Below are 26,766 nucleotides of genomic sequence, written 5' to 3'. Positions count from 1 at the left end.
GAGCCTGCTTCCCTCTCTCTCTCTCTCTGCCTGCCTCTCTGTCTACTTGTGATTTCTCTCTGTCAAATAAATAAATAAAATCTTTAAAAAAAAAAGATTTTATTTATTTATTTGACAGAGAGAGATTACAAGTAGGCAGAGAGGCAGGCAGAGAGATGAGGAAGCAGGCTCCCCGCTGAGCAGAGAGCCCGATGCGGGACTGGATCCCAGGACCCTGAGATCATGACCCGAGCCGAAGGCAGCGGCTTAACCCACTGAGACACCCAGGCACCCTGTTTTTTTTTTTTTTTTAAGATTTATTTATTTGGCAGAAAACCTGTTGTGGGGGGACAGAGAGAGAGAGCAAGAGAAGCAGACTCCCCATTGAGCACAGGGCCCAACTCGGGGCCATCTCATAACCCTGAGATCATGACCCAAGGCAAAACCAAGAGTCAGATGCTTAATTGACTGAGCCCCCCAGGTGCCCGAGCAAACTTTTTTTTTTTTTTAATTGCTGCTTTCTGGGGTGCCTGGGCGGCTCAGTGGGTTAAAGCCTCTGCCTTCCGCTCAGGTCATGATCTCAGGTCCATGGGATCGAGCCCTGCATCGGGCTCTCTGCTCAGCATGGAGCCTGTTTCCTCCTCTCTCTGCCTACCTCTCTGTCTACCTGTGATCTCTGTCTGTCACATAAACGAATAGAATCTTTTTTAAAAAAATTGCTGCTTTCTACTCTTTTTTTTTTTTTTAAAGATTTTTTATTTATTTATTTGACAGAGAGAGATCACAAGCAGGCAGAGAGAAAGGAGGAAGCAGGCTCCCTGCTGAGCAGAGAGCCCGATGTGGGACTCGATCCCAGGACCCTGAGATCATGACCTGAGCCGAAGGCAGAGGCTTTAACCCACTGAGCCACCCAGGCGCCCCTCTACTCTTTTTTTTTTTCCAAAGATTTATTTGAGAGAGAGGAAGAGCACATGACCAAGGGGGAGGGGCAGAGGGAACACTAGACTCCCCGCTGAGCAGGGAGCCCAACTTGGGGCTCTCAGGACCCCAGGATCATTACCTGAACTGATGGCAGATGCTTCACTGATGGAGCCCCCCATGCGCCCTATACTCTGTTCTTAGTCCACAATAACTCAGGGACATCTTTAGCAATGGAGCTGTCACCCCCCTTAAGTCCCCCTCAATCATTTCACGGTGTTCTACGGCAAGGCCTTGGGTGAGGCGACCAGCGGGGTTGCCACGCAGATGAGCCCTCCCCCACGGGTCTCCCTTACGCGTTTGAGGATGCGGACTTGTCTTTATGGCCTTAGGATAAAACTCCGCTTAGCAAAATTGCTGGGTCAAGGCCACACATACACAATTATTTGCTTTTAATTTGGGGGCCACATAGGGTCCTCAGTGAAAATTCAGCCGTGCTCCGTCCCAGGCCCAGGGGCTTCACTGCTGAGCCCTTTCCTCCCTTTGGAAATCTTGGGAGTCCAGGATACAGAATCTTAAAACTATGTTTATTTGACAGTTTCAAGGATCAAGATTGGAAAAAGTCCTTTTTTATTGCTTTACTCGGGAAATTCTGTACGAAAACTGGCCTTGCTTTCTTCCCTCTTTTCATCCTGAGTGCACAGTCCTAAGGAGTGTAGTGAGCGCCCCTACACTTCGTGGCACATTCTGCTCGGCACTGGCTACCTGCAGTTTTCCCCAGAGGGTTACATGGTGCACCCCCAGAAAGGTCTGTCCATGTCCTGACCTGGAATCTGTGAATGTGACCAGCCTCATTTGGGAATAGGGTCTTTGCAGATGTAGTTAGTCAAGGAACTTGAGATGAGCCGGTCCTGGATTACCCAAAGACAGGTGTCTGTTCATTCACAGCTCTCCTCCTATCAGAACACTGTCCAGCATATAGAAATGGTCCATACTCACTTGTGCAATTGAATTTTTTTTAAAGGATCTGTCCTTTAATTTTACCCTAATAAGAGAAATGGAAGCTAGGTCACTCTTCCCCCAACAGAGATTCAAAAGTTTAATCCCAGGCTGAGCGCTTAGGAAAACAGACACCCTTTAACATTACCAGTGGGAAAGTAAACTGGTCCCGCCTGCGTGAGGGTTGTTGTGATAATACTTGTCCAAATACTGAGTATGGACCCTTCAGCCCAGAAAGTCTGCTTCCTAGAATTTATACTGAGCACATATAGAAGTGTAAGTGTTGGGGTGCCTGGGTGGCTCAGTCGTTAGGTGTCTGTCTTCAGCTCAGGTCATGATCCCGGGGACCTGGGACCAAGCCCCACGTCCCACTGTCCCACTCCCTGCTCCTCCCTCTCCTGCTCCCCCTGCTTGTGTTCCCTCTCTCTCTGTGTCTCTTTCTGTCAAATAAATAAACTCTTAAAAAAAAAAAGCGTAAAGTATCTGCTGCACTCCCACAGTGTCTGGGGATCTCGGACAGCAGGTAGGCCAACTACGTCCGCACCATCTTGGAGCCTATCCTACGTACGAGATCATTCCGTCAAGACTGGGAACAACCTACTTGTCCACCAGGTGGGGAGATCACGGTGCTCCCACAAAGGGATATGCACTGTACAAAAGGGTGCAAACCCTCTTTACACTGATAGAACAAAGCAGAACACAGGACGGGGGGCGGTGCAGGACAAAGCTCTCTCTGCGAAAAGGAGGCGTGTATGTAACAGGCATCCAGGGTTTCTGGAAGGACCAGTACAAGATCAGTCGCAGCGACTGTCTCCGGTCAGTGTGTTCTGGAAGATTTCTCTGTTCATGTTCAGAACATCAAACCAGTCAAATGAGTCAACACCAATTTGCACAGTTATTTCTACATTTTTACAAAGCTTAGGCCCCACACAGGCCTCTGAGTCTCGTCCCAACATCAAGATTGGTTGTCAGCTGCGATGTAAAACGTCCTTTAGTTCAGGCTGTGAGAAAGACCTGGCAGGATAGGGTCACACAGCAGCCAGTGTCAGGGTAAGACATCTGCAAAGTCTTCGGCTCAGGTTTAACCATCCTGCATTACCTGTTCAACCACAAATCAATTCTTGCTTTGTAAATACCTCGAATGTCTCCAGTAGGAAGCAAACAGTGTCTTCAAGGGTGTGCCCTCTACTTCCTGTCCTGTGCCACACAGAACAGTCCTGTCTGCTGTCCTCTCCACTTTCCATAAGCTCCTAGGGTTCCCTCTTGCTATCTGGGCTGAGTTCTGGAACTCTGGTGTCCCCTCCTGTACCCTGGGTTTCCTCCTCCTGCTCTGCCTCTGTTCAGGCTCAGCTATATTTAGCCACTGTATCTTGAAGGAATGCCCAGTCCCGGGGCCCTTCCTTGGAGCTGTCCTGTGCTCCCTTTCAGAGATCAAGCACAGCCTGGCTCTATCTGGCATCCCTTGGGATTCGTGGCCTTTATCATTATCCCAAAATAAACCTCACGTACAAAACCATGGCCTCTTGAGTTTCAGCTTTTCCTCCTGGACCCCTGAGCCCTGACCAGCCGCAAGGAGCATGACAAAGAGGGCATTCAGGGGCCTCTGAATCGTGGCAAGAGGGGGCCTGGTGGCTCACTGCCCTCAGTGTGCATGGGTCCCTCGAGAGAAACCGACCTGCTTTTTAATCTGAAGTGGAATGAGCAAGGGCAGGGGGCGGTGCAGAGAGAACTCTGCATTCCATCACCACAGGTGAAGCCGTTCTACTCGTGCTTAAGGGCGTAGATGGGCGTCTGATCTCAAATTGTCTTTGTTCTTATATCAACTGGCCAAGTACATGACTTGCTCTGAACTTTTTCTGCAAGAACTCAGAGCACTCTTATGACGTCATCCTGGCCTGCGGACCCTGTATTGCTCTCCTGGAATAATGTAACTGTAGTCTGCAGTTCACCTGGGGATCCAGCTCATGTTTTTGACCCCCGGGAGCATACAGTTAGGACCCTCTAGCTTCTGTGTCTGCAAAGATGTTCAGAAGTATTTTTCCTAGAGCTCTCTAATCCATGGCCAACTGCAATTACGAGCCACCCACCCCTCGAATTGCATTTGCCACAGTAGGGGCTCTATCTACATGAGGTCTCCTCCAAGCATCAAACACAGACCATGGGGAAAAAACAACATAACCAGCGGGGCTCCTGGCTCACATCACGCCCCTGTAGCTCTTTCCCACCTACAGAGACTGTTTCCTTGTGTGCTGTTTCCACTAAGAAGGGGTGGGGAGGGGCCTGGGTGGGTTTTCCACTGGCCCTTCCCAGGCAGAAGCATCAAGACCCAGTGGCTCACCAAGTATGTGGTGAATAGCCTCTACCGTGAGATGAATATTCAGGGAGCACCTTTGCTAATGTGATAACCTGATGAAGTAATTCTCCAATTCTGAGCCCTGGAGCTTAGTCAATGTACATATTTCTACCCTGTTGCCAAGCACAGCAGCCTCCAGTGACTGAAAATGTCCCTTCCGCAGGATTCCAAATCTACTGGAGATGAAATATAAAGAACGTGTTTTTAGGAGTGGGCCACAGGTGATCTCATAACTATAGAAATGACCTTCATCCACAGCTTTCCAAGTTGGGTTAATGATTGACCCCAATCATTCCTACTGTGCTGTTCAGTTGAAACTCTTTAATAGCTGGAAATATGTGCTTTTATTTGCAAGATCCGAGTGGCAAGTTCCAGTTGTGGAAGGACTAACATTTCTTTGATTCTGATGTTCTATGGAGAAACGGCCAAGTGTTTTACTTTGGTGTCACTTTCAACTCAAATAAACCCCAGTTCCCATCTTCCCCAGACGCTGCTCTGCTCACAATAAAAAAGGAGGTTGGGCGCCTGGGTGGCTCAGTGGGTTAAGCCGCTGCCTTCGGCTCAGGTCATGATCTCAGAGTCCTGGGATCGAGTCCCACATCGGGCTCTCTGCTGAGCAGAGAGCCTGCTTCCCTCTCTCTCTCTCTGCCTGCCTCTCCATCTACTTGTGATTTCTCTCTGTCAAATAAATAAATAAAATCTCTAAAAAAAAAAAAGGAGGTATGTACTCTTTTCCCTCCTTGTGTGGGGCCCAGGTGACTATCAGTTTATCCACATGAGTTCCTTATGATCTCATGAGCCCTCAGGTGGGCTTAAAATACTCACTGGACTTTTCAATCAAAAGTATGGGCTGAGCTTGGTACTCTTGCACAGGAAGGAAATGGTTATCTTGACTTTGACTTGTGACTAACCGGTGGAACTTGTCACTGTACCTAGACTTTCAACTAACCAGTTCAGAAGTCAGTCACACCTACTTGCTAGAGCCTAGAGCCCTGGGAAAATTTGATCAGGTTTCTCTTCTAAGGGATCCTTGCCTCATTTCTGATTCTTGGCTTAAAAGCAGCCGTTAGGCTCACGTCTATGAACTTGGGATCCTCTCACTGCTACCACCAACCTTAGGCCATGTCTGGCTTCTTCCTCTCCATAGGGCCATTTCTATGGCTCATCCGGCACTTTTTTTTGAGGATGGGTGAGTAAATGACCTAGGATGATAAAAGATATGGTTTCTATGAACATCTAGTGAGCTGACTCATGCTTTTGCTTCCTCATTTTGGTCATGCCTCACGGGACAAAGCTTCAGATAAGTACTGTGCATTTTTTTTTTTAAGATTTTATTTATTTCTTTGACAGACAAGTAGGCAGAGAGGCAGGCAGAGAGAGAGAGGAGGAAGCAGGCTCCCCTCTGAACAGAGAGCCCCATGTGGGGCTCCATCCCAGAACCCTGGGATCATGACCTGAGCCGAAGGCAGAGGCTTAACCCGCTGAGCCACCCAGGCGCCCCTCTTTCGGTATTTTGATTGGTTTAATTTCCATGATGTCATTTTGCATAAGCAAAACACTGTAAATCTTATAATTTAAAAGTAAGTTACTTAAGAACAAGAAAAAAAGAACAAAAACGAAATAAGTAGGGGCGTTTGATTCAGACGTGGGTCTCCTGCAGGACAGGCCCTTTCCCAAGTGTTCACAGCGCGGGGCTCCCTTGCTCACATTTCGCTATAGTAAGTGACCTCTGGAGGTCACCTTGCTAGCCGGCCTCCCACAGAGGCCACTGCAGGTATCTGCTCCTCCCGACCAAAGTCAGATGTGTGTGGGGAGGCGGCGGGAGGTGGGTTCACAGGCCTCTCGACTCCCTCCCGCGTTCCAGCATCCAACGTGCCTGAGGTCCCGCGGTCACTGCAGTGTCTTCGGCTGGACACCGGCTCGCAAGCCTCGGGAGCGCGCGTCCCTCCCGCCCCGGCTCCGCGCTCCCCCAGCCTCCCCGTAACCTTCCTCTCCCGCCCCGCGCCCCCGCCCCGCGCCGCCTTCCTCGCCGCCCTGACCCGCACCTCGCCCACTCCGCCCGGCCGCGACCCGCCGCGCGCCCTCCCCGGCCCCCCTCCCCCCGGCTCCGCGCCCCCCGCGCCCCCCGCGCCCGCCCCTCCCGCGCCGCCGGCCCCGCCCTCACCTGCGGCCGCTCCGCGGGGCGGGGCCGCCGGAGGATGACAAAGCAGCGGCCGGCGGCGCGGGACCCGCCCCCCGCGCTCGGCGGGTGCGTCGGCCGCCCCGGCGCGGCTGTTATGGAAACCGGCCCGGCGCGCGGGAGGCGATGATGGGGCGGCCATGGCCCGGGCCGGCAGCTCCAGCGGCGGCGCGGCGGCGGGGCGGCGGGCGGGGGGCGCGGGGCGGCCGGAGCCGTGGGAGCTGTCCCTGGAGGAGGTGCTGAAGGCGTACGAGCAGCCCATCAACGAGGAGCAGGCGTGGGCCGTGTGCTTCCAGGGCTGCCGCGGGCTGCGGGGCGCGCCGGGCGGCGGGCGGCGCATCCGGGACACGGCGGACATCCTCCTGCGCCGGGACGGCTCGGTCAGCGCGCGGCGGGAGCCGGGCGCCGCGGGTGAGGCCCGGCGGGCGCGCGGGGGTGTGGCCGGGCGCGCGCGGGCCGCGCCGGGGTGGGGGAGGGGGCGGCAACGACCGTCCTCCGGGCCCTCTGGGTGCGCTGGGTCCGCTGGGTGCGCTGGGTGCGCTGGGTCCGCTGGGTGCGCTGGGTGCGCTGGGTCCTCGTCCTGGCCCTCCGGGTCCTGGCCTCCTCCCCCCCTCCGCCCTCCTCTCCCCCACTCTCCCCGCGCCCCGTCTCCTCTCCTTCCCGGTCCTCCGCTTCCGCACCCTCCCTAAGCCCCCAGTCTGCACCCGCCCTCCGCCGGGCCCGGAGCCCCCAGTCTGCACCCTCCCCGCTTCCTGGGTCCGGCCACCCGTCCACACCCTGGCTCTGCGGGACGTGGAAGGCCCGTGCTTCTCCCCGCCCTTCTCTTTCTCACCCGGCCTGGGACACCCCCTCCTTTTCCCGGAACCTTTCCCTGACCATCCATCTCTCAGCCTCCGGGCGGGCTGCGCGCGGTCAGCTGGCTCCCTGCGGTTGGGCAGGTTTTACTCAGCGGAGAAGGGTTTTGGTTTTTGATGGCTGAGTACTCTCAGTAGACCCAATTCTCCGTCTCCCCCCACCCCCAGTTCCCCCCACCTGGGGCTAGTTCCCTCTGCTTTGGGGGTGTGTAGCCCGCAGTCTTTTGTGATTCATGGTGAGAAGCCCCCCAGTCGCTTGTCTTACCGGTGATTGCAGATGGCTTAGGCTGGAGAGGAACAAGTGTCCTTTTGAAGTCCTTTTTCGTGGGAATGAGGGTGGGAGGAGGGGGCTGTGTCTCCTGTGGAATCCCTGCAAATTCACCAGTTGCCTGGGTTTAATAGTAAGGAGAATGTGTAAAATTTGGAGGATGGCCTGCTTGATTTTTCTGCTCTTAATTATCAAGAACAAACAATCAATCCTTTGAACGATACTGAAGTCTGCTCAAAATAGTGAGTTTAAGTGATTTTTAATCTCCTTCTTAGAAAAAAAAAAAAGTGTTTTCTTTCCTGGAGAACTGAAGTGGTAGTCTACAGCATTTGGAGATATTAACCCCAAAGCTGATATCCTGTGGGGAAGCACAAAGGCCAGCTCTGTGTGCTGCCAGGGAGCTGGGTTTGCAGAGGTCCTCATGGGCGGGCTTGATGGAGGGCAGGGAAGGAGCAGGACAGAGCTGCACAGAAGCCACAGTGGTGACAGGGCAGGTGCGCTGGGCCCACCCAGGGACCAGCACTGTATTTCTCCACAGGGTCCTTCTTACCCCTGTGACCAGCTCCCAGCTCTGCCTGCAACTCTGCTGTGCACTTATTTCATGCAAAAAGCACCAATGTATTTGACAGGTGAAAATAATAAGAGTGGGTACTCAAATGGCATTATTTCATTTTATACTCTGTTAAGCTGAGGCTCAGGCTTGCCCAGGAGGAGGATTTGGATTCAGCCTCATAGTCTTGTTTGCTGTGTGCAAGGTCTTCACAGGTGGGGTGGGGAGTGCTTCCCCTGGGGAGCTAGACCCTGCATTTTCATAAGGAGCTTTTCTACTAAAGCTCTGTTTTCCTCCCTGTGCCCATCCCCATCCTCAGAGATGACCATCTAATCCAAGATCTGGCTCCCTGCACCAGGGGGTGCGACAAGAGTATACCAGCCTGCCAGGTCAGACCCTCTGATTTTGAAGATGGGAAAACTGAGGCGCAGAGTGACAGATGATTAGAACTAAGGGCCCTTGCGTATCTCTAACTGTGGGAGAGTCAAGCCGTGTTTCTTACTGGTACTCTCCAAGATGCTCCTTGATGGCTCTCCTTCATGTTGGTGGTCACCAGGTTCTCTCCAGTCCCGAGGATTGGGCTCCTGCTTCTTCCTCCTACTGCCTGCACATCCACAGCCTGACTAGAAATCCAGGCACGTGGCTACTCTAGGGAACTTGCTGGCTCAGGACATGAGGGAGCCCAATTCCGTCTTCCATTCAATACAGTCTTTGGTTTCTGTTCATAAACATGTCTCATAAAGGTGGATGATGTTTATGACTTGCTGCCTCTTTGGAGATTAAGAAAAATAGGGCGCCTGGGTGGCTCAGTGGCTGAGGTGACTCGATCTCAGCTCAGGTCTTGATCTCAGGGTCATGAGTTCAAGCTCCTCATTCGTGTTCCACACAGGGCATGGAACCTACTTAAAAAAAATAAAGATTAAGAAAAATAGATTACCCTGAACTTTCTCTTCAGTCCTGTTGGGCTTTCAGACTTTATTTTGTTGGCGGTGGCTAACCCAGCCGAGTGAGGGGTTAATTCATGAAGCTGATGTGTTTATTTCTTGCTGTGACTAGCAATTGGGAAAATCAAGATTGTTTAATATAGCCTCATGTGGGCTCTCAGTACAAAGTTCTGGTAAATCTAGCATAAGTAAATGTTTAAAATAGCTAAAGAAATCAACAAACGAAACCACGTCTGGGGGAATGATTAATGCCCTAGCATACAAGGTGTGGTACCTCTCCCTTCTTCCCACCAAGTAGGGAAAAAGTCCTAACCTTTAACCTGAAGACTTTATAACTGCTGAAAACCCCCCTTTTTTTAAGTGGAGAAAGCATGTTAATATGTGAAGTTATTTTTAAGAGACCATTGATAGGGAAAGAGTTACCCTTTTTTTTTTTTAATTGAGGTGAGAAACTCAGTCAGACATCACAGTGAATGCTTGTGCCCAGCTGTTCCCTGAGGCAAAGCTAATTCCGTAAATGCAGCTGGTGATCAGTGATCCAGTGACCCCGGGATGTTTTCAGGGGCATTTGTCCACTGGAGGGTGTCCTGGTCAGATCACCCCAGGAGAATGACTGCTCCCCAATGCAGTGTTTGGCCGTTCGCTTGATGGAAAGACCACCTGACTTTCTGGCCTACGCTCTGGATGAGACATTTCAGGAAAACCCCCTGTGGACAGACATGAGTGTTGACAAAGGTGTGTCTGTGATGGGGGTGAACCTCCTGCGGTTCCACACTACCCGACTTTCCTAATGTTTTTTCTTGTGAGTTTTGATGCTAATACTTTTCACAGGCTCTTCAGCTTGGGGTCCCCCCCCCCCCACCGTGAACTGCCCAGCAGCCCCCCACCCCCACCCCGGGGCTCTAGCCCCTTCCTGCTCTTTCTTCTGCCTGGAGTTCAGAGGCCAGCTGTCCCCATCCCCCCCGCCAGAGCCCTGGCACCAGACCTCAGGGTAAGGCTCTCCAAGTGGCCCACCACTGCACAGACTCCAGGCCTTCCCAACTCAGCTTATTTTCAGCCTGAGTTTCAAACACAGAAATGATTAATGGTCTGTCCTGTATAGGATGGTGGTAGCCTGTGTCAGGAGCTCCGTGGGGCCCAGAATTCTTTTTCACTGCAGCTCGTAGCTAGAGAAACGGCAGTGTTTGGGAGCAGGCTTCAGCATTTCCCCAGTGGCCTAGCCCTTCTCCGCAGACGTGGTAGCAGTTGCACCAGCCCCGGTGGGTGAGGACTAGTGAGGGAACATCAGTACAGAGCCCCAGGCCCAGGAGTTATCTGCACTTGCAGACACACAACACACACGTGCATGGTCACAGACACTGATACATACAGGTGCACAAGCACACACCACACATACACACACGGCCACAGACACACAACACACATACACATGGTCACAGACACACAAAACACACACACACACGGTCACAGACACCCATACATACAGGTGCACAGACACACACACACACATACACGGTGCCCCTTCCTCTGGAGCTGTCTCTGAGGCTCCCCACATGTGCACACGGGCTGCCCGTCCCCTCACTAGAGGTGCTCCTTCAGGTCTCCTGGCCCAGAGTGTCCTGTCCCAGGAGCTGAGCTGGGACCCATGGCCATCAGGAAGGGCTCTGGGCCCTTGGTGTTCTGGGAGTCCCTGCTGAGCCCGTAGGCTCTATTGGTTCATGCTGGACTTGGTGGGCCTCTGGGGGAGCTCCCTTCTGAATGGCTGGGGACTCTCTTTTTTGCTTGGCTACATTTTGGTAAATGGCTCTCCCCACAGTTGAACGTGCAGGTAGGGCTGACGGGCCTTGTCGCAGGATGGCGTCTCCTGACAGGCTGGGCCGAGGGGAGAGCTGATTGGAGAGAGTATTTCCCTCCGGGCAGATCTCCTCAGAGAATATTTCTGGTGGGAACCCTTTCTTTCTGTCAGGTCCTGCCCTTGTGGTTTTGTTCTGGGTTCTTGACTTGTCACTGGAGCTGCAGGTGTCGCCCATCCTTACGGACACTTGGCATGCAGGGCTCTCTCTGCTCTCGGTGGCACCTCGTAAGGGCCGTCCAGTGGAGACGTGGTGTGGAGGTGAAGCCAACACACCCAGGGGCTTCACAGTCCGGGAGACGGGTCTGACATTGCTGGGCTCCTGCAGGAGTGTGCTGGGCGGTGCTGGGCCTACACTTGTCTATGCCCTGTGACGCTATTAGGGTCCCTATTGCACAGATGAGAAAAGCGAGGTTCCCACAGCAAGTATCCCATCACCTGCTGCGGCGGTGGGCCAGGGAGGCTGCAAGTGCGGACTCAGCTGGGCTCCAGCCCTTCCCCAACCCTCAGCCCGGCCTTGGGGAGTGACTTGCGATTCTTCTCTGGGAAGTGGGAAGATGAAAGCACCTATCGCCTAGGCTGTGTGAAGCCTCGGGCCCCAGCTGGCTTCGGGGAGCTCTCGGACTCCAGGAGCCTCAGCCGTCGTCTCCTGGGCCTCTCTGCGCCTCAGCCAGACCCAGCCAAGGAACCAGCCCCTCCAGATCCGTGTGGAAGTCTGGTCACAGCATTCTAGACTGCTAGGGACGAGGGACAGGAGGCCGCTCTGCCAAGCACCCTTAGCCGGAGTCCCCACACACGTTTCTCGGTGAAGTAAAACGTGAGGCACGGAAAGAGCCACATGCTGCTGTGGTCCCAGGTGGGGCAGAGGCCAGTGGGCCTCTGCGTGTCAGGGAGGGGCTGGGTGTGACTGTGGGAGCCGGTGTTTGTAGGAGTATCCCGATTTTCTCTCCCCTCTGAGCGAAGATGATCTCTTGGGCAGGCATTGGCAGCAAGCCGTGTTCTCTGTCCGGGTGTCTGTGAGTGCTGGCGGCTGGGGTCGGCTGTCCCCAATAACTGGGGTAAGCTTAACCTGTAAGGCCACTTTGGCCCATAGCCCCCGGCTGTTTGCAGGTCCTGCTCTGTGCTTTCAGGCTGTACCTATGCAGAAGGTGACCTTGGGGTCCCTGTGTGCCCTCGAGACTGGCTTTTGAGGGATATAGCCCTGCATCTGCCACCTCTAGGGCCCTGGTCATTCCCCGCCAGCCCCCACCCTGACGTCTTTACAAGGAAGGAGAGCTGTGTCTGCTGTCTTTTTAATTGTGCACCAGGGCTGACCTCTGGGGCCGGAAGTATTTGAGTGGCTCCCACAAAGGAAGTATTGTGACCCCGGCCAGTCTGGTCCTGGGATGTGGCCGCTTGAACAGACGTGCCACTGAGTACCGGCTGTAGGAAGGTGCTAGCGTTTCACTGTGGTCCCGATCTGTTCCTCAGAGGGAGTCTGGCCTCCAGTGAGGACCAGGCGAGGAGGAAGCCTGCCTAGAGGTGGCAACGTGGTGACAAGCCTAACCAGCATGGGCAGAGCCCATGACGGTTGGAACCCCCACATGCTGGGGTCTGGTCTGTTCAAGGAGACAGGTTACAGGTACAGTGGAAGTGCTGCCTGGGCTGCAGGAGGCAAGTTAGACAGACGCACTGCTTCTGACTGCAGACATACGTTTGGAGCCGCCAGAGGTCCAGGGTAAGCTCTTTGCCCTGAGGTCGCCAGATGAGCAACTTCACTTCTATGTGCTAGTCCAGGCCCCCTTGCAATGGGACAAAACACGTCCATGGGTCCTGGACTGGGCCAGGCTTCCAGGACCAATGGACCAATGTTGCTCTGCCCATCAAGGAGGGGAGGGTCACACAGGTGGAGTGGACATTGTTCCTGCACCTGATCCCCCTGGTGAGCAGAATCTACCAGAACGTAGATTCTGGCACAAGAGCTCCACATAATGCTTTACTGGGGCGATTCTCACCCTTGAGTCCACCAGTGGGTGTGCTGGACACGGGTTCTTGGATTGCGGGGTTCCCCTGTGATGAGCTTGATTCTGCCCAGGTCTGCAGTGGGCCTGAGAGTCTGAATTTCCGACAAGTTCCCAGTGATGCTGGTGCTTCTGGTTCCGGGCCCCACTGTGACCGTCAGGCCATCGTGTGTGGATTCCCCACATCACACCTAAGAAGGGGTCACCCACTCCCTGTTGGAAACCCCTCCAGGGCCAGGACCCATTCCGTCTTCAGGTGACTGGAACGGCCAGTGAGGGGGATGACTCGTGGTCTGGGTGTGGGCTACAAAGCCAGTCTAGCCATGGATTGGATCTCAGCCAGGTGACCTTGGGGTGAGTTCCTCACCCTCTTGGGCTGCGCTGTGGGACAGCAATGGGGACTGTGTGCTGTGGGCCCTGAAGAGTCCTCAGGAACTTCAAGTGAGTTATCCTTGGGAGGAGAGCCTCAGAGGTGATGCATCCTTTCAAGGGTGCCCCGTCTGCTGTGACTGTCAGCAGGGTGGTGATCCTTGGTCACCCGGGCAGACACAGGGTGTAGACGTGCTGGGGGAGCGCTGACCTCCCCCTCGCCAGAGCTTCCTGAGAAGGTGGGACATTAGCAACTGACTGCCTGGGGTGTGGGGAGTCCTCTGGCCAGCACACATGTCCTCGACTAGGGCCGAGGTGATATGGATCCTGGTGCTTCTAGGTTCTTGCTGGGGTGAGGGGAGGTTGACAAGTGAGTTTATGGAGAAGCGGCCTGATGTCAGCCATAGCCCATAGAGATGGGGAGTGCGGTGGCGGAGGGACGCACCACAGATGCTGCCCCCAGAGCTCTACATTTGCTCAGCAAACACACAGCTTCCCAGTTAGCTGTAAGCAGGCCTTCAGCTCTCAAGCCTGGGTTTCCCAGCAGCTCATTCCTAGAACCCATGCTCCATCGAAGACATTGCTTAACTTACGTTTGGAAATCGCTTCTTGACAACGGAACAGGCATTATCGAAGCATCCAGTGGGTGCCAGACAGTTGTTGGTTTTTGCTTTTGGGTTTTTCTGAAAAATCTGTTTTTAAGTCGTCTGTACAGCCTACAATGTGGGGCTCGAACTCACGACTCAGAGACCACGCAGGGACCCCATCTGTGTTGAATCTTCATGGTCACCTGTGTGGTGGGTGGTACCATTCTGTCTGGGGCTCAGAGGGCTCAGGAAGGTCAGTGTGTTGCTGTGGGACACACGGGGCATCACTGGTAAGTCTGTCTGTCCTGGGCTGTGGGGGACGCGTGCACCCTGCACCCTTGCTCACTCTCACACTTGCCTGAGTTAATTTCTTGACGCGCTAGCACATGTTCCAGCTTCAGAAAGTGTCAAGGGAAACAGTCTCCCGCCAGCCTTCTCCCACAAGGAGGAGCCCTAGTGTCTACACCGCAGGCAGGGGCTGCCCTCTACTCATCCTTAATGGGGACCTCCAACCATTTTCTTCATTGGGGCTGCCCAGTGCCCCTGTGGACAGTCTCAGGAGTCTTGGGTCCACCAAAGCAGACCTGCTGAATCGAGGCAAACAGAGGTGCCGTTTTGAGATGTTGCCGGTTGCCTTCGTTGGGGGGGTTGGCAGTTCCTGCTGGCACTGAGTGGGGGCCCTGAGGGCCTCCGTCTGTCCACCCCGCTGCCGGGTACACGGGTACTCCTGGGAGCTCAGCCTGAGATGCGGAAAGGCAGGAGCCACCTGGGCTCAAGCTAGGACTCCACACTTGGTAGTTGCATTCCTTGTAGGTAAATGTGTGTGGTCTTCTGGGGGCTGCAGAAGGAACCCCTGGCTCCTCCACGGCCATTCTCTGCTCTGACCCCAAGCCCAGAGTCACAGGCAGGATGCCTGTGGTCTGAGCCTGGTTGAGAGGTCCTGGTGGCTCCGTTGCCACTGTCACCATGGTGATCATGGCTGTCCACATCCTCACAGCATGCTGCAAGTGTCCAGACACACAAGGAGTGTCCACCTCCACTCTCTCGCACACCCTTTGAGGTGACATTGTGGGGTGGGTTGGGCAAGTAGATGAGGAAAGGAGACCTCAGGGTCATGACCATAGGTAGGCAGGGATCTGGCCTGAACTACACTCCTTCCCGGTGCTCCCCACCCTCACAGAAGGGTGAGGCTGTCTGAGAGCTGGCCACCCACCCCACCCGCTGGGCAGGGGGAGGCCCTTCCTCTGGGAGCTCCAGCCTGCAAAGCCCTCACAGACTTCCCTCCTTCTGGTGGTCTTTGATCTTATCCTGCCATGACACGTGATCGTGATCTTTCGAGGAGGCCTCCTCGCATCTTGAGTTCTCGTGGCCATCTTCCACACAAGACATCACAGGGTCTTCTCTTTCCTGGCACGTCTTGGTGAGGCTGTTCTTCCTTGCAGGGAGAGAGAAGCCCCCCGTGGAGGGACAGCATCCCGGTGACCTGGTGTCCTGTCCAACTCCATGTGACCTGGAGGGCCCTGTTGATAGTGCTTCTGTCCCAGCCGCCTCCATCTGCTTCTGTCTGCGGCTCTGTGACCTCCCTCCAAGACCGCTTTTTAAATAAGCAGGAGGTAGTTTGCAATGCTCTACGACCTCCCTTGGCGTGCCCCCCCCCCCCCCCCAGCAAGCAAGTTCCTGTATCTCCAGGAAGTGCGTCCCCGAGGCTCTGGGTGGTTCGGCAGGCTTGCCTGCCCCGCCACTCGCGCTTACTGTATGCCGTGTGGTTCTGGGTGATTTTCTCCACCTGCCTGAGCCTCAGTTTCCTTGTCTGTAACAAGGGAGTCATGGTACCCACTTGCATGAGGTGATTGTGGATTGAAAAGGTAATAAATCATTCATTAGTTTTTTTTTTTTTTTTTTTTAAAGATTTTATTTATTTATTTTACAGAGAGAGATCACAAGTAGGCAGAGAGGCAGGCAGAGAGAGAGAGAGGAGGAAGCAGGCTCCCTGCTGAGCAGAGAGCCCGATGCGGGACTCGATCCCAGGACCCTGAGATCATGACCTGAGCCGAAGGCAGCGGCCTAACCCACTGAGCCACCCAGGCGCCCCCATTCATTAGTTTTTTTTAGCAAAGAGCTGGGCACAGTCTCTGCCTAGAAAGGGCAGCTTGCTCCTTAAAACCCAAAGACTCCCCAAGTCCTTGCCGCTTCACATATAATTAATGATCCCTTATCTTTATTAACATGTGGACCATTTAAACTGGGGCCTTAAAATGATTCTAGCCGGAAGGCTTCTCACTGAGCAGGACTGCACGGTGCTCCGTCTGTAAGGGACAGTGCCTGGCTGGCTGACCCCGTTCCTTCTCAGCCCTCAGGATAACTCAGGACACTGGCTGCTTCCAGGGACCACCTTTGCTCTGAGTCTGATTTATTCTTCTTCCCATCGCCTCCAGCCATTCGTGGCGGGCCCCAGGGTCCTGTAGGCGGGTCCCTTTCAGCCTCACTGATGTTGGGAGTGGGCTGTTGTCCATTATTTTAATGGATCAGCCCAACACAAGCGCCCTTTATCTTTGGCAATCTCCCTGCTCTTAATGGCATTTTGAAAATATTTGCAGAGTTAGCAGGTTCACTCAGTGGCGATTTCATGGTTTATGTTTTTTTTATACCCTACCTCGTTCCAAAAAGAAGTTAAGGCTACTCGAGTTCACCCCCTCGCGAAGGTTCTACCTGCACGCTTAATTCAAGGAGGTCTGTAGGAGTAGGTGGCTTTTCTGCAGCTCGGCCAGCTGGTATCTTGAAAGACGCGGGGCGGGGGGTGGTGTGCGGAGCGGCTGGAGCAGAGCCTAGGATCCTCTTGCATGGCCCCCCCTGGCACCACCATTCCGGCTGTGGTAACTCTCTTTCCTCACCTGTGAAATGGGTCACAAAACCGCTTACCTTCTGGGTTGTATACGGGTTTCAACAAGTGAGCACTCCTAAGCTTGTGAATTCAGTGCTGTGTTCAGTAGTGAACATAAGAAATTACCTAGTACCTAGTTTAGCACCTGGGCTTTGACCCAGAGACTGATTCTCTGATGGAGACCTTGACATGGCATAGGTCTCCGGATTTACAGGTGGTGGCCAGATGCTACCTTACCCAGCTTGGCTCTTGGGAACTCCAGAGCAAAATCTGTTGCTGCCTTTGAGCCTGGGTCTCATGTGACTCTGCTGTGATTTGGGGGCACATGGACTCAGACTGTGCATTACGGACTGTGAGGGCTTTCCTGCAGATCAGATTTAACTGACCTGCTCTCCCCTTACTCCCTCTTTACCTAGCACCAACCAGGCCTCCCCAGGGAAGCCTGTTGGCTGCTCCTTCTGAGGGGTCCCACCACACCCTGAGGGGTGTGACTGCTGTGCAGGGTGTGGGCAGGGGCTGAGTCTCCTGCCTCTGCATGTCCATTCCAAATGACTGGTGCTCGACCCGTTTAAGCTTTCTGGGATACACTGTGTATTCCTGGGAGACCAGGTGGGTGGGCGGCCCTATTTGCCAGGGCCTGGGGTTGCTGGGGTGTGTCTTGACTGCCTGTTGTCTCCTCTTGCAGATTCTACAACGATGGTGTTGTCAGCAGCCAGCTCAGAAGCCCAGGTACCTTTAAAATAATTTTTTAATTTACTTGATACACATTAAAAGTAATATGTCTCATATTATGTGAATTAGATAGCATATAAAGTTACAAGATTGTTTCCATGAGGTAGGACATAGACAAAATACTCAAAGGGCTTCATTGAAAGGACTTGATGAAGAGAACAGGCAGGTGAGGACAGAGCCCACTGGTCAGTGTGGAACCTGGCAGGCCTTGGAGGGCCTGAAGGGCAGGGGTGGGCGACGGTACCCTACCTCCCTCTCCTATTCTGCCCCCAAGCTGCTGGTGTTGCCTCCCACTGACCAGAGGGAGGGAGCAAAGGTGCTGTGGTCTGTGGACGCAGAAGGTCAGTCAGGGCGTGGGTCTGAGGGGCAAGCAGGAAAACCAGCCGGTGACTGCTGTCCACCCCGCCCACAATTCAGACCTCACCAGCAGGACCAGTGCCTCCCTGAACCTCTACCCTCCGGGAGTTTGTCCTGAATTTAATGTGGATCGTTCTACTGCCTTTAAGAAAGCTTTATACAAACGTGTGTTTATGTACTGAACACAGCATTATACCAAGGGTGGGGGGCTGGTCACGGCAAAGAGGCCATATAGTCTGTCGTGGAGAATCGCAAAACGATAATAGCATCATCCCAGAGTTTTCCTGCTTTTTCTTCCCAGCACATGCTGACAATCTTACTGCTGTCAGTGATAAGACACACTTCCCAGTGGCACACTGCCTCCGTGGTGAGGCTCTCAGACCATGTTGCTTCCGTAGTTGGGTCTGGGAAGAAGACAGCATAGCCGCAGCTGGCAGAGTACTCTGGAGACTTTGTTTATCCAAAGCCTAGGAACAGTCCCCTGCCATTCAGACAGTGATCCCAGGGTGGCCCCTGTTACCCAGAGTCCCCACATGAATGTGCCGTGGCCACCTGCCGCCCCAAAGGAGATCTCTTAGCAGTTCTGATGATATTTACAAGGAGCCTTGTTTGTGGGGGTCCAGTCTGCGCTCTTACAGACTAACCCTGGAGCCCCACTCCAGAAACTACTGTAGGGGGCCACTCGCTGTGCTAACCCAGATTCCTGCTACCAGCCTCCTGTGGACGCCGCCCTGCAGTCTCGGTCCCTTCTCTCTCCAAGCCCCTCAGTTAGCAGGCTATTCGCCCCAGCTGGCCTGTTGGGAGTCTGCTCAGTTCTCAAAACGCTGTGGGCAGGTAGGCCTGGAGGCTCTCAGACCCTGGCTGGCTCCCCAGATTGTTCCTTATGGGAAAGCAAGAGCTCTCTGCCTTTCGAGCGGTTTCCAGTGTCTGGGCTGGAACACAGAGAAGCTTTTAACAGAGCAGCTGTCAGATGAGAGGCTCCTGTTGGAGTTAACCCTTTAACTGACGTGGTGCTGGCTTAGGCCAGCTCCCAGGAGTAAGAGGGAGAGGCATGGTGGGTTGTGGTGCTGCTCCAAGATGCACTGGAACAGGGGCTGGCCTACAGGGCCCCTCTGTCTGCCCCGGGTTGTAGAGTGGTCTCTGATGGAGAGACCAGGTCACAGCCACGCCTGGGTCAGCAGTGGCCGTGGCGTAGAGAATGGACACGAATCTCTCCCACAATCTCCTTTCTGACCTCTACCTCTGGCCAAGAAAGAATCGATGGGAATTTGTGTGACCTGTGGTTCTTGCCAGCCCAGTAGTCCTGATGGGGGTCCCACTGCCATCGGGGACTCCACCTGGCCCTGGTCTTTTGCCCTCTGACTCATGACTTGGGCTTGTGATTCTTGCCCGGCTAAGCAGAGATAAGACCACCTCCAAGGGCGGACTGGGGTTTTGCAGACTGGAACTTGGCTCTGTTGGAGCCCCTCCCCCCACACTGGCCAGGGTGTGTACTGAGGCATTTCTGCAGGATAGAGAAGGCTGTCTTGTGCCTGTCCCCTGCCCAACACTGACTCCCCATGTCCTTCTGCTCTGCTCAAGCCAGTCCCCTTGGGCTGCAGGTGTGGGAAACAAGAGGAGAGGCCAGAGGCCTCCCCCTCCCTCAGGCTAGGCAGACTCCGACTCGGGGTGGAAGGTGAGGGTGTGGCTCCCTCCTGCCTTGGGCAAGGCTTAGAGCCCAGGCTGGGGACAGACGTGGGTCCCAAGTCCAGCTCAGCCGGCTGCCAGCTGTGGTCACATGACTCCATGGCTCCGTGGCTCCGTGGCTCCGTCCTCTGCCTAGAAGCCAGAGGCTAGGTCTCAGGTTAGGTTGTCCTAGAGTTAAGTAGCCAAGGGCTCTGTGTAGCTGATGACACGAGAAGAGCTATGGTCATTCTGCATCATTGTCATAAAGGAGAAATGTCAAAATATGAAAGTCAGGCAGGCTAGAAGCAGCACCCCTGTGGTCATCCTCACCTGTCACTGCACATGGCACGTGGTTCTTCCCTGCGAGCAGCCCTGACCTTTCCAGGACTGCACTCCTGTGAGCAGCCCATGCCAGGAGCCGATGGCCACTGGACAGAGCCACCAATGGAGTGGCGGGGTCTGCAGATGCTCCCCCGGAGAAGGCAGAGTCCCAGTGGTTAACGGTAGTCTATGAAAATAGGGTTTCCTGCCAAATAAAATTGAGAAATGGTGAGTTAAGAGGTCTATTGCAAAACTCAGATTTTCAATATGTGAATATGCTTGTAAAAGAACTAATTATGGAGATTTCAAGAATACATAAAGTAAACTGTAGCACTGTAAGCCCCATACCTGGCTGGGTGCCCACAGCTCCTGGTCCCTGGGCAAGCCCCCACACAGGTGCCATTGCTTCTTCACTTTTCTTCTTTTCCAGATTAAATTTACGTATGTTGAAATTTGCATGGAGTTTACAGTATTTTTTAAGGGAGAGGATGTCAATTTTTATGAGTTCAGGTGTCTGTACCGTATCCCATGTAGTTAACAATTCCAGCACGCTAGTCTCTCTCCTCTGATTTAAAACACTCTTATGTCACTTTAAAAGCCAATGTTTGTTTCGGTTACCTGTATTTTTATATCACATTTATTGGGATATGCTTTATGATCAGTGACCTGCTTTTTACGGCTGTAGATTGGCTTCATCTTGCCTAGGGTTTTGTATGAATGGAAGCCTGTAGTCTGGCTTTGTGGCTCTGTGTTCTGTGTGTAAGGGGGTGCCTGAGTTTGATCTTGGCAGCCTGGCATCCCACGGGAAGGATGGGTCACCTTTGTGTTCCGTGTCCCCGTTGAAGACATTTGGACATCGCAGGTGTGGGCTCTCTGGGCGTTCCCGACGAGTCCCTGTGGGCGCACGTCTTCCCTCTCTCTGGGTTAGGTACTCGGGAGGGCGTTGCCCTCACTTCACGTGGTAAAAGCACGTTTGGCCCCGAGAGCCTGCTGAACTGCTGTCCACCGCGGCCGCGCGGGTTGGGAGGCGTCCTGCCGGCTCCGGACGTGTCCGGCTGGCTGGCTTGTGGCACGGCCTCCGGGGGCCTCCGGCGGGGCCGCTGGCTGTCGGGCTGTGCTCCCGCGGGGCGGCGGCCCCTCTCCTGGCTGGGTCCCTTGCGGGGGGTCCCCCACGCCCCGCCGACTCTCCGGCCCGTCCTGCAGATGGTGCAGTCGCTGGGCTTTGCCATCTACCGCGCGCTGGACTGGGGCCTGGACGACAGCGAGGAGCGCGAGCTCAGCCCGCAGCTGGAGCGGCTCATCGACCTCATGGCCAACAACGACTGCGAGGACGGCGTCTGCGGGGCTGCGGACGAGGGCTACGGGGGCCCGGAGGAGGAGGAGGAGGCTGAGGGCGGCCCCCGCGCCGTGCGCACCTTCGCCCAGGCCATGCGGCTGTGCGCGGCGCGCCTGACCGACCCCCGGGGCGCGCAGACCCACTACCAGGCCGTGTGCCGGGCGCTCTTCGTGGAGACGCTGGAGCTGCGGGCCTTCCTGGCCAGGGTCCGGGAGGCCAAGGAGGTGAGCACGCGGGGCCGTGGGGGGGAGGGGCCGAGGAGTGGGGGCGGGGCCCGGGGCGGGGCGGGGGCGGGGCCGCGGGTGTGGGCGGGGCTTCCCGGAGGCCTGGACGGGAAGGGCGGGGCTGGGGCTGAGCAGGGCCGGAGGGGACGGTGTGCCCAGGGCGAGGGTGCGGGGAGGGACTCCCAGGGGAAGGGGCGGAGGCCCCCAAGGGACCTTCCTGGCCGTCTTTCCTGCCCCCCCCCCCTGTGGGTCCGTCTGTCTGTCTCTCCCACGGGAAGTGGAAGTCCTCAGCGGCGGACTCGGAACGGCCTCGCCTCGCAGCTGGCGCTCGGGGCGGGCCCTGTCATGCTGTGCGGGTTTCCCGGACCCTGAGCTGGATTTTGCACGGGAGGAACTGAGGGTCAGGACCTTTACTCACCGGCTCGCAGCCACTTGGCCCCAGGACCTCTTTCCTCTTGCCTCCTGTTTCCATGTCCTGCGAGACCTGGCTGTCCTCTCCCAGGGCTGGTTCCTTCTGGAAACAGGAACTGAAGGCGCCACTTGTAATTCGGTGCACATGTGTACTCACTGCGCTTGGAGTTTTGGGGCGTAGGAAATTCAGTGACCGTAGCCCCCCACACTCTTTTTACAGATAAATAGAGGTGTTTTTTTTTTTTTTTAAGATTTTTATTTATTCATTTGACAGAGATCACAAGTAGGCAGAGAGGCAGGTGGAGAGAGAGGAGGAAGCAGGCTCCCCGCTGAGCAGAGAGCCCGATGAGGGGCTCCATCCCAAGACCCTGAGATCATGACCCGACCGGAAGGCAGAGGCTTTAACCCACTGAGCCACCCAGGCACCCCACAAATAGAGGTTCTGAAAGGTGTCCCTTGCCCCAAGTCAGAGGAAGTCCAGGCAGAGCTGGGGTCTCTCCAGGGCTGTCCTGTCTTTTCATGGTTCCAGAATTACTAGCTGACAGTCTTCCTCCAACTCTCCCATCTCCTTCCTGGAAGGAGGTGACAGACTTCCTTGAAGCAGGGGGTCTTGGCAGAGGGCGGGGGAATTGGTTCCACCCACTCTTGGCAGAGGTGTTCTTCGGAATTGACTAATACTGGTGTCTGGTTCCCCGAACCAGCTTCCCTGAACTGTGGCCTGAGTAGATTCTCAGTATTGCTTTGATGGACAGGCCTGGGGGCCCAGAACCGACAGGGCAGTGACAGTCCCTGAGCCAACAGGCCTTTATCTGTAGCCCAGCTGGTGGCCCAAGGGCAGGTCGCTCCTCTGGCCACTCCCTTCCCCCAAGGCCCCAACCACGCTCCTCCTCCTCCACAACTTAAGAGATGTTCTTCTGATGTTTTAATGAGTGCATGGTCTTCATGCTTTTGTTTTTCTTGCTCTGAAGTCATCTGTTCTGTTGCTACCATCAATTCCTTATCCAGACAATGGAAGCTCTTTCTTTTTTTTTTTTTTTAAAGATTTTATTTATTTTTTTGACAGAGAGAGATCACAAGTAGGCAGAGGCAGGCAGAGAGACAGAGGAGGAAGCAGGCTCCCCGCCGAGCAGAGAGCCCGATGTGGGACTCGATCCCAGGACCCTGAGATCATGACCTGAGCTGAAGGCAGCAGCTTAACCCACTGAGCCACCCAGGTGCCCCTGGAAGCTCTTTCTTTAGCATGAGCAAACAACTCTAGACTTCCAAGTAATTGCCCCAAGAGATGTTCAGGGAATTGGTAGTAACAGGGAATGAGAAGAGGGTGTCAGTGGGACACATCTGGGCTGGCATTTTCAGAAGAAACACCCTGCTCAGGGACAGGTAGAGAAAGTCCAGGAGGGATGGGAGACCCACCCTTCATGCCCTTTGCCCACAGGAACTGCCAGATCACACACAGGTCTATTTTTAGAATCAGCCAGGTCACACACCATGCGGTGCTCTGAGACTTGGCTGCGTTTTCTAGAGCGTCCCAAAGCAGTTTAGCAAATAGCTTTAAGTGAAAGCCAGGGTAACCGGTTCTGGCTTATTGTGTGTGGGGGGTGAGGGGGGTGAGCTGGGAGCTGTGTGCTAAGGGTTCGATGCTTCTCCAGGGTAGGGGAGTTGGTGGGACCCGAGTGTCTGGCTGCTGCCAAGATCCAGGACAATGAAGGGAGTGAATCTAGTAGCTGCTTCCCAAATTCGCAGCAAAGAACAGTTACCTAACAATCCTTTCTGTTCTCCAACATCACTGTGATGTTGGCATTTTCTCAGCTTCATGAAATATGAACCTGTTTCCCAGGACTTGCTGAGTAACTTATCCTCTTATCCATGTCTGTCCATCCATCCATCCATCCATCATTCAGCCATTGTTGAAGACCTAGCCTCTGCCAGTTGTGCTAGGAACCAGGAATCCTTAGGGGAGAAAACAGAAACATCCCTGTGGCTTTGGCCTCATGGAGCCAATGGTCCAAACAACACTCACAGAAGCAGATTACTGAAACTCCAGTGTCCCTGCTAGAGTGGGTCAAGAAGCAGCCCTGGGGGTTCCAGGAGGGGGTATGCACGTGGCCTGGACAGAGAGGCCGAGGCATTGCTGAGGGAGCACCATGCTGGCTGGATGTGAGGGAAGCCTGGGAGCTCTTCACAGGTGACAGAGGGCAGGGTCCCCCTGCATCTGCTCTCTCAGAAGGACGCGCTGCCCCTCTGGGCTGTGTGGATTGGCTGACAGAAGGAGAGAGCCAGAATGTCCTGTGTGGGCACTAGGTGGCTGCTCAGCTCTCACCCCTGGCCCAGGAGAACTGCCAGAGATAGCTGAGGGGCCACCAAGGGCCCCACATGGCTCCAAAGCTAATGGCTTTGTTTCTCCAGATCTTTCTGAGTCCAGAGCTTTGGCCCCAAATGCCCACTCATCCCTTTTTTAGCTGGTGGAATAGTAGCCCACGTGTTCAGGAACTGTCCCCAGATGGACAGACCGGCGGGGCCTGCAGCCCTGTGACAGCCACTCTCACCTTCTCCTGGACTAACAGATGCTGCAGAAGCTTCGGGAGGGTGAGCTGCAGGAAGGCAAGCCCCTGGCAGAGCTTGACCACCTGGGACACACCGACTGGGTAAGCTATGGCTACCCCCCACCTGGGGTCTGTGCCAGGGCCAGGGGGAGCCCTGCCGGGTCTCAAGACCATTTCCGTCTTCTCGGGGGCCCAGGCCCGACTCTGGGTGCAGCTCATGAGGGAACTCCGTCACGGAGTGAAGCTCAAGAAGGTGCAGGAGCAGGAGTTCAACCCCTTGCCCACGGAGTTCCAGCTCACCCCCTTCGAGATGCTGATGCAAGACATCCGCGCCAGGAACTACAAGCTCCGCAGGGTCATGGTGAGCTGCTGGGGCCGGCGGCCTGCCCCAGCCTCTGCCGCTCGCGGCTCTGCAGCCTCCGCTCCGTGCGCTGGCTGCTGCGTGGGCATTCAGGTGTGCACAGACAGATGAGGCCCTGACCCATCTGGCTCCACCTGACACGGGGTGACTAGGACAGGGACACAGTGTGATCACGGCGGGGACATGGTGTGACTAGAGTGGGGACACGGTGTGACACTGTGATGTCAGGGACACAGTGTGACATCAGTGACACAATGTGACAAGGGCGGGGATACAGTGTGGCTAGGGCAGGGATGTGGTGTGACGTCAGGGACACGGTGTGATGTTGGGGACATGGGGTGATGTCGGGGACTCGGTATGATGTTGGGGACACGGTGTGACAAGAATAGGGAGAGGGGAAGTGTGGAGGACCCTGGAGGATTGTCCCATTTATACTCACGTGGCTCGTGCTGCGTGCCGGTTTTACTCTGCAAATTCTGCATGTGCGAGTTCATTCCAGTCTTGGGACAGCTGGGTCGAAGGGGCGCCACCAACCTTCATTTTCACACGAAGAGCCTGAGGTTTAGGGAAGGTGGGAGTGGTCATGACAGCCACGTGCATGCCATGCTGCCGGGGGGGCAGGACGGCATGAGGACCAGGCCCCCAACTCCTCCCACGGCCCCTCCCACGGCCCCCAACTCCTGAGTGGGAATCAAGCCCTCAGCCTTAGCTGCCTCCCCCACAGGTCGATGGAGACATACCTCCCAGGGTGAAGAAGGATGCCCATGAGCTCATCTTGGACTTCATCCGCTCCCGGCCTCCACTGAAGCAGGTACGTGCTGCACGGGGCCTCCCCTCGTGGCCTTCCCACCCCAAGGGCAGACCGGCGCCTCCCCCGAGGAGGTGGCTGGAGGGTTGGGTCTGAGATGGACCTGCCCCAGGAGCACGCAGGCCACCACCGGCCTGCCCCCGCTGTGCCTGCTCCTGATAGGGCTGGCTGTGTGCGCAGTGTTCCTCCCTGCTCTAGTGTGTCTGTGGCGCAGCTCCACTGCCCTTCCTTCCTGGAACTGCCATACTCCCTCCAGGTCTCAGAGAGGAGGCTTCGCCCCTTACCCCAAAAGCAGAGGACCCTGCACGAGAAGATCCTGGAGGAGATCAAGCAGGAGCGGAGGCTGCGCCCAGTGAGGGGCGAGCGCTGGGGAGGCCGGGGTGAGCTTCCTCTGCTTCTGTTGCCCCTCCCCACTTTCGCTCCTGCTCCGCTACCTCCCCACTCCATCCGCACCCCTCACTCTGCTGTCCTGCCCCACCTCCCTGCCTCCACCAGGGTTTGGCTCTCTGCCCTGCATTCTCAATGCCTGTTCAGGGGACACCAAATCCACGTCTTGCATCAACCTGTCCGTCACGGATGCTGGGAGCAACACGCAGCGCCCACGGCCCCGGGTTCTGCTCAAGGCCCCCACCTTGGCTGAGATGGAGGAGATGAATACATCTGAGGTCAGAGCCCATAGATTCCTGGAAAGAGGCCGGGGTGGGGATGGGGGTAAGTGAGAAGGACTGAGCCAAGGCAGCATGGCACATTCAGCTGCCGGCGTCCACTGCTCAGGGCTGAAGGCCGCACTCTTCTTTGGAGCTGGTCTCCTGCTGTGGCACTGGGTCTGCTCTGAAAGCAAACGTGGTGGGCCTTGGGAGCACTCCCCCATCTTGGTGGCTCAGACGGGTGACTGAAACAGTGGCCTTGGGTCACCTCTTCCCATGGCACAGAAAGGGCTGGGCTGGGAAGCTGAGCGCCCTCTGACTGACGTGAAAAGCCAGTGTGTTTCAATGGGACACTCAGTGGGACGTTGATGGGGCTATCATGTCCCCACAGCCCCCAGAGCCCAAGGAAACCAGGGGTGGTAGTGATCCTAGTGGGCTACACCTGAGAGAGGACCGATCATCTCCAGGACCTCCCACAGGCCTCAGGAAAGGGTTTTTCTTCTGAGGCACTTGTTTCCACTGTCCAGAGGAGAGTGAGGCAGCAGCCCCCGGCCGGTGCAGGGACAGGCTGGAGATGCTGGCGGGCAGAATGGTCAGGTTGAGTGGTCAGGGCTGAGTCTGCTGTGTC

The 26,766-nt window shown here is 55.3% G+C and overlaps 1 protein-coding gene and 2 long non-coding RNA genes across 4 annotated transcripts in view; 1 reads left to right on the top strand and 2 right to left on the bottom strand.

Annotated features, from left to right (window-relative positions):
- Positions 1–108: 108 nt before the first annotated feature.
- Positions 109–6,567, bottom strand: LOC309853509. The gene is made up of 4 exons (XR_014305768.1): positions 6,414–6,567; positions 5,364–5,451; positions 906–2,995; positions 109–710 (listed from the first exon to the last, which is right to left on the bottom strand). It is a non-coding gene; the product is annotated as an uncharacterized lncRNA (long non-coding RNA).
- SPIRE2 (spire type actin nucleation factor 2) overlaps positions 6,554–26,766 on the top strand; it is a 31,586-nt gene continuing 11,373 nt past the window's right edge. For both annotated transcript variants that reach the window (XM_082711456.1, XM_082711457.1), the window contains exons 1-8: positions 6,554–6,839; positions 17,419–17,462; positions 21,012–21,368; positions 24,344–24,424; positions 24,519–24,683; positions 25,408–25,494; positions 25,748–25,871; positions 25,987–26,156. In XM_082711456.1, the coding sequence (XP_082567582.1) occupies positions 6,569–6,839; positions 17,419–17,462; positions 21,012–21,368; positions 24,344–24,424; positions 24,519–24,683; positions 25,408–25,494; positions 25,748–25,871; positions 25,987–26,156 (1,299 nt within the window). In that variant the 5' untranslated portion in view covers positions 6,554–6,568. The remainder of the gene's footprint in view (positions 6,840–17,418; positions 17,463–21,011; positions 21,369–24,343; positions 24,425–24,518; positions 24,684–25,407; positions 25,495–25,747; positions 25,872–25,986; positions 26,157–26,766) is intronic.
- LOC309853511 lies at positions 22,798–25,387 on the bottom strand. The gene is made up of 2 exons (XR_014305770.1): positions 25,123–25,387; positions 22,798–23,729 (listed from the first exon to the last, which is right to left on the bottom strand). It is a non-coding gene; the product is annotated as an uncharacterized lncRNA (long non-coding RNA).

This window comes from Mustela nivalis, assembly GCF_964662115.1.
Source record: "Mustela nivalis genome assembly, chromosome: 18".
Lineage (NCBI taxonomy): Eukaryota > Metazoa > Chordata > Mammalia > Carnivora > Mustelidae > Mustela > Mustela nivalis.
The sequence above is the reverse complement of the archived record's forward strand: the minus strand, read 5'-3'. Positions and strand labels throughout refer to the sequence as shown.